Raw genomic sequence first — 6,509 nt, 5'->3', positions numbered from 1 at the left:
CCTGAAGCAGGAAAGACGGCCTTCAGTGAAATGCTCATGAGAACTGGCCTCTCCCCTCCCACTCAGGCATCCCCCAACCTGGCCCCACCCCTGTGCCTTCCTCTACCCCCTCCACACACCCTGATGTGGCAGGTGTGCAACCCCCACACCTCCCCATCCCCCAACCTGGCCCCACCCCCTGCCTCCCCACGCCCTCCACACACCCTCATGTGGCAGGTGTGCAACCCCCATCCCTCCCCATCCCCCAACCTGGCCCCACCCCCTGCCTCCCCACGCCCTCCACACACCCTGATGTGGCAGGTGTTCACCGTGTGCCCACAAAGATGGGGAAACCACGCCTCCCAGAAAGCAGTCAAAAGACCACTGCTTCAACAGCCAGGTGTTTTATTAAGGTGATAGTTTATCATTTACTTTTCATTCACATGGCATATTTTCTTGTCCAAGCTTGTGCCATAGTGTTATATTTGTTCCTGTCATTTAAGTACATTCTGGCAATGGATGGAACTAAGGTGTAATTGAGGTTGGGGTTGCAGAGCATGGAGCTGATGGACAACAATAGTTTGGATATCGTCAGTGCCGGCGACCACTGGGACTTAAGAATGTCTACATGGATATGTCCTCTTCTGTCGATATTGGGGTGGTATATCTGGGTGGTGAAGTAAATCCATGGAGGGTGAAAGGGGTAATCATATGGGAACTGTATACTGAGTGAGAAGGTACCTCCCTCATAGGGGCTGTTGGGGGGACCCATGATGGCCCCCCTCCATGTAAACATGTCATCGTCCATCGGCCCTGCAGAGCACATGGGAGGGGGGTCCATAGTGATGTCCATAAGTTCCATCTGCAGGCGCTTTACAGCCGTGGACGTGTCCACGGGAACGGGCCGTGTCCGGGCATCCTGATAGAGACAAGGGGGAACCACGGGTCAGGGGGGCCCATGGGTTAGGGTGGGCGTGGCTTACGGGGCCGGGGTTAGAGGGGCAGCCACCCCCCAGGTCGATGGGTGGGTAAGAAGGCTGGAGCCAGGCTGTGGGGTGTGAGGGGCTGTCAGGGGGCAGGGCCAGTGGGGAGGAGGGGGGAGGAAGGCAGAGTTGGGGACTCGGCTGGACCTGAGGGGCTCCTGCTCACCTGTGTCCTGCTGGTTCCTGGCACCTCCATCTCTTCTGCCTCCATCTCTTCTTCCTCCATGTCTGCCTCCTCCATTTCTGCCTCCTCCATCTCTGCCTCCTCCATCCCTTGCACCTCCATCTCTTCCTCCTCCATCGCTGGGTCTGCCACTCAGAGCCTGAGCCCTGAGGCTGCGCTGCCGGCACACACCGCCACCTTGTGACAGGACCAACTGCTCCTGCCGGCTGGCCTGCCTCTGCCCTCAGCCGTGCTTCGCGCACTGGGTGCCTGGGGCAGCACAGGGTATGCTCTATGACGTCACAAGGGCCCGCTGATGACATCAGCAAGCCAGGGGGCAGGGCCAGGGGAGAAAGGGGGCCTGAATGACAGAGAGTGGAGGGTGGGAGGGACCATGGAGGAGAGTGGGGGTGGTGGAGGGCAATGGAGGAGAGTAGAAGGGAATGATTGGGGGGTGGAAGGGAAGGGAGAGAGTGGAGGGGAACAGGGGGTGGAGCGTGGGAGGGCCCGGGGAATGCAGGGAAATGGAGAGGGTGGAGGGTGGGTAGGACCACCAAGGGGAATGGGGGGGGACCAAGGAGGGGCAGGATGGGGAGGTAGGGGGAGAGGCCAGGGGAGGGTGAAGGGGGCGGGGGTGGAAGGAGCCCAGGCTCCCTGGCTGGCCCACCGCGGGCGCCCTCCCCTGGTTAGTGGGGTCTCAAGCCCTCCCCCTGCTGAGAGTCACCCCAATGTAGAGGAGCCTTTGGTTCCCTGAATTCCTGCACCGCTCACTCACTCAGACTCACCTCCCTGAACAATTTCCCCCCTGGCTTCGTGCTGACCTCTCTCCTGCCATTCTCGCTCCTGAGCTGGCCCTCCCTCTCTTTGTACGGACTCAGATGCCCTGGAGAGTGAGCTGTATCCCTACGGGCCCTTTAAGACAGGATCTTCCCTCACAAAGAAGTTGTACACTAATACCCATACCCTAAGAGGGGTCCTAGTCATAAGCAATCATTGTGCATCTGAGTCAGTGATTAAAAAAAAAATATGTTCCCATACAATTGTGGAATCTTCCTATCCTGACTGTTGCTTAAGATGCAACTGTGGAATTTCAGTGCATTCACCAAAAGTGTTTTTGCTTAACAAGTATCAAGAATCACCAATGCTTTTTTTCCAAGCCTTGCAGTGTATACAACTGTCTTTCATTGCTGTATCATACTGTAACCTTGAAAAACACTGAAATGGCAGGTAAACTCAAAATGTGTAACACCAGCAATACACAAAAGTCAGTGAAATTGACACACACAGCAGTACGAACAGCTTTGTGCACATTTACAGCTGCATAGTCACTGAGGACTGCTCTGGCTGACAAAAAGCCATTACAGTATGCAACGGATTGTAAGCCACACTCTAATGTCAGAGCGAACAGCACATGCAGAAAAGTGTGCATCTTCACATACGACGATTACTAACATATTTGTATTTATTTCTGTCAAAGGAAAGAAGGCATGTGCATAGAATAGAGGCACTCATTTAGAATTTACACAGAAGGTGGGGTCTTCATTTGTCTTTAACTATTGCCCAACTTTCATCAAATAGTTATAGGCAGGGCCAGGCAAGGATAGCTTCGTTGGTTAGAGCATCCTCCTCATACTCCAAGATTGCAGGTTTGATCCCTGGTCAGGACACATGCAAGAATCAACAGTGAATGCAAAACTAACTGCAACAACAAATCTCTCTCTCTCTCTCAAAACTCAGTAAATAAAACTTTTTAAAAAACATATAAGCAGACTTTCAGTTCTTACTCCAACATACAAAGAGCTTGGATGTCTTTTCTCCCACCTTGACAACAACAGAAAACTCTGAAAATACCTGAGAATCAATGATTCTTCAGTCTTTCAGAGAACAGAAACCATGTGGCCAACCCACTGACTCTACAACTGAAGAGACATGTCAATAGAGAGAATCACAGTCACAGGAAAGCAATGCCTCTGATGGTTCCAGCAACTCAAAGGACACTTGAAAGCTAATTAAAAATTACTGGAGCCATGGATGGTGTGGCTCAGTGGATTGAGTGCAGGCTGTGAAGCAAAGGGTTGCCAGGTGGATTCCCAGTGAGGGCACAGGCCTGGGTTGTGGGCCAGGTCCCCAGTAGGGCAGTGCTCAAGAAGCAACCACACATTGATGTTTCTCTCCCTCTCTTTCTCCTTCCCTTCCCATCTCTGAAAATAAATAAATAAAATCTCCTTTAAAAATTGCTGGAGATTTAGCAGGGACTAGCTTGAGATTTATGAACTCCTGGGAGCCCAAATTTGGGAAAAGGGTTAAAATATTTATGATTTTTACATACAGGAGCCCCTAGATTCTCGAGGTGAAGGTCAGACAAAAGTTACCTTTTGCTTCTAACAGAGAAAGAGAAAAGTAATCATTTAAAGTACATAAAGACAGAGTCCTGGCCAAGATGGAGGCACGGGTAGAAAACCTTTGCTCCCTTGCCCAATCAAAAGGACGATAACAACTAATCTAAAATCAGTAAAAAAAACAGAAGTGCCAGATTGCATGGAAAAATCAAATTGCATGAAACTCTGACAACCAAGGAATTAAAGAAAGAGCCAACCAGAACAACCAGACTGGCAGCACCACAGACAAGCAAAGAGGGTTGCGCTGCCCTGGTGAATACCTAAGGCCCCGCCCCCTTACTACTTCACAGGTTCCCTAAGACAAAGAAATATAGCCCAAATGAAAGAACAGAGTAAAACCTCAGAAAGAGAACTAAGTGATGAGGACATAGCCAACCTATCTGATGGGGAATTTAAAGGCCTGGTAATCAAAATGCTCACAGATCTGATTGAGCTTGGTGGAAAAATAAAAGAACGAATGAAAGATACCCAAAATGAAATAAAGCAAAATATTCAGGGAATCAACAGTGACAGGAAGGAAACCAGGACTGAAAGCAATGACTTGGAACAAAAGGGAAAAATAAATACCCAACCGGAACAGAATGAAGAACCAAGAATTTAAAAAAGTGAAGAGAGTCTTACAAACCTCTGGGACAACATGAAATGTTCCAATATGCAAATTATAGGGGTGCCAGAAGGAGAAGAACAACAGCAAGACATTGAAAATTTATTTGAAAAAATAATGAAGGAGAACTCCCCTAATCTGACAAAGGAAATAGACATCTAGGAAGTCCAGGAAGCTCAGAGAGTCCCAAAGAAATTGGACCCAAGGAAGCACACACCAAGGCACATCATAGTTACATTACCCAAGATTAAAGATAAGGAGAGAATCTTAAAAGCAGCAAGAGAAAAGGAGATGGTTACCTACAAAGGAGTTCCCATGGACTATCAGCTGATTTCTCAAAGGAAATCTTGCAGGCAAGAAGGGACTGGAAAGAACTTTTCAAAGTCATGAAAGGCAAGGACCTACATCCCAGATTGCTCTATCCAGCAAAGCTTTCATTCAGAAGGGAAGGGCAGATCATGTGCTTCCCAGATAAGGTCAAGTTCAAGGAGTTCATCATCACCCAGCCATTATTATATGAAATGTTAAAGGGACTTATCTAATAAAAAGAAGACCAAAAATACGAACAGTAAAATGACAACAAACTCAACAATTATCAATAACCGAACTTAAAAACACAAAAACAAAAGTGAACTAAGCGAACAACTAGAACAGGAACAGAATCAGAGAAGTAAAAAAGGTGAAGGCATAATAGATGTACAGTGAATAATATTGTAATAACTATGTATGTTACCAGGTGGGTACTAGTACTATGGGGGGAATCACTTTATAAATTATATAAATATCTCACCACTATGATGTACATCTAAAAGTAATATAATTTGGATGTTAACTTTAATTGAAAAGATAAACATTTTTAAAAAGGTAAAAGAAATAAAATGTTATCTGCAGTAACCAAGAATATGTAAAGTGTTAACTTGAAAGTGGGCATATATCAGTTGAAAATATATGTTGCCAAATCTAGTACTGTGACCAGTACAAAATGTAGGAAAATATATAATTGATATCCTAAGATAGAAAATATAATCATATAAAATGCTCAATTATAAGAAAGACAGCACAAAAAATGATAACCAAAATATCTAAGAACATGTGCAATAAGTATAAAAAATTACAAATATGGTAACTGTATAATAATTACTTTCAATATCAATTGATAAATACACAAATTAAAATATAGACACTGTTAAAGTGGGTCAAAAATAACATCCAACTATAGGTCATCTACAGGATATCCACCTCATTATTTTTTAATCATTTATTATACTTCGATTACAGATGACATGCAATAGTGTATTAATTTTAGGCATATACTCCAGTGATTAGACATTACATAACTTACTAAACTGATCATCCCAATAAGTCTTCCACCCATCTGACCTCATGCATAGTTATTAGAAAATTACTGACTATATTTCCTATTCTGTAGGAATAGGGAGATGTAGTTTAGGATAGTGGGGAATAGGATAGTGGGGATGTAGTTAACATCCCCACGACTATTCTGTAACAACCAATTTGTACTTCTCAATCCCTTCACCTTTTTCACCCATCTCCCAAACTCCCTCCCATCTGGCAAATATCAAAGTGTTCTCTGTATCGATGAATCTGTTTCTGCTCTGCTTATTCATTTATTTTGTTTTTTAAATTTAATTATTGATAGATATGTATTTATTGCCATTTTATTGTTCATAGTTTTGTTCTTTTTTTCTTCTTCTCAAAAAAGTCCCTTTAACATTTCATGCAGTGCTGGTTTGATGGTGATGAACTCCTTTATCTTTTTCTTGTCTGGGAAGCTCTTCATCTGCCCTTCTATTCTAAATGATAGCTTGGCTGGGTAGAATAATGTAGTTCCTTTCTTTTCATCTCTTTGAATATTTCTTGCCAATCCTTTCTGGCCTGAAATGTTTCTGTTGAGAAATCAGCTGACAGTCTTATGGGAGCTCCTTTGTAGGTAACTAAACTGACAAAACTGCCTACAGTAAAATCAATTTTGTTAAAATATTTTATAAGCAAATAAAAGAAACCAGAATATACTATATATGTCACTGTTGGTCACTGCAGGGAACCAGCATTTTGAATGATTTTAGTTGTTTTTTTTTACTTTGACCATATTTCTAAATTTTTTCAATGACTATATATGTACCTTTGTTGTTGAAAAAGAGAGAATTCTCAAACTAAGTTTAGTTTAGCTCAGAGAAGTTTACAGTGATTTTAATTCAAAGATGACTAACTATTCTCTGTATTGTAACAGACTTATTTAAGTTAACAGTGAGTCCAAATAGTACATGTATTTAGCATCTTTTACTGTGGTTTAAATTATAAGTAATGATTGTTATATTTCAATTGATTGATCACAAATCAAATAATTAGTAATGAGTGGG

At 43.8% G+C, this 6,509-nt stretch overlaps 1 protein-coding gene across 1 annotated transcript; it reads right to left on the bottom strand.

Annotated features, from left to right (window-relative positions):
• Window positions 1–418: 418 nt before the first annotated feature.
• On the bottom strand, window positions 419–853 carry LOC123824377 (ubiquitin-conjugating enzyme E2-17 kDa-like). The gene has a single exon (XM_045847522.1). The coding sequence runs from the start codon at window positions 839–841 to the stop codon at window positions 419–421; it is 423 nt and encodes a 140-aa protein (XP_045703478.1). The 5' UTR covers window positions 842–853.
• Window positions 854–6,509: the final 5,656 nt, after the last annotated feature.

Source organism: Phyllostomus hastatus, unplaced genomic scaffold (assembly GCF_019186645.2).
Source record: "Phyllostomus hastatus isolate PE091 unplaced genomic scaffold, TTU_PhHast_1.1 phas_contig_551, whole genome shotgun sequence".
NCBI classification, from domain to species: Eukaryota; Metazoa; Chordata; class Mammalia; order Chiroptera; family Phyllostomidae; genus Phyllostomus; species Phyllostomus hastatus.
This window is presented reverse-complemented; position numbering and strand designations above follow the sequence as displayed.

Bases quoted from the DNA above. Each gene is read 5' to 3' on its own strand.
- LOC123824377 (XM_045847522.1), bottom strand. From the start codon at position 841: ATGGAACTTATGGACATCACTATGGACCCCCCTCCCATGTGCTCTGCA.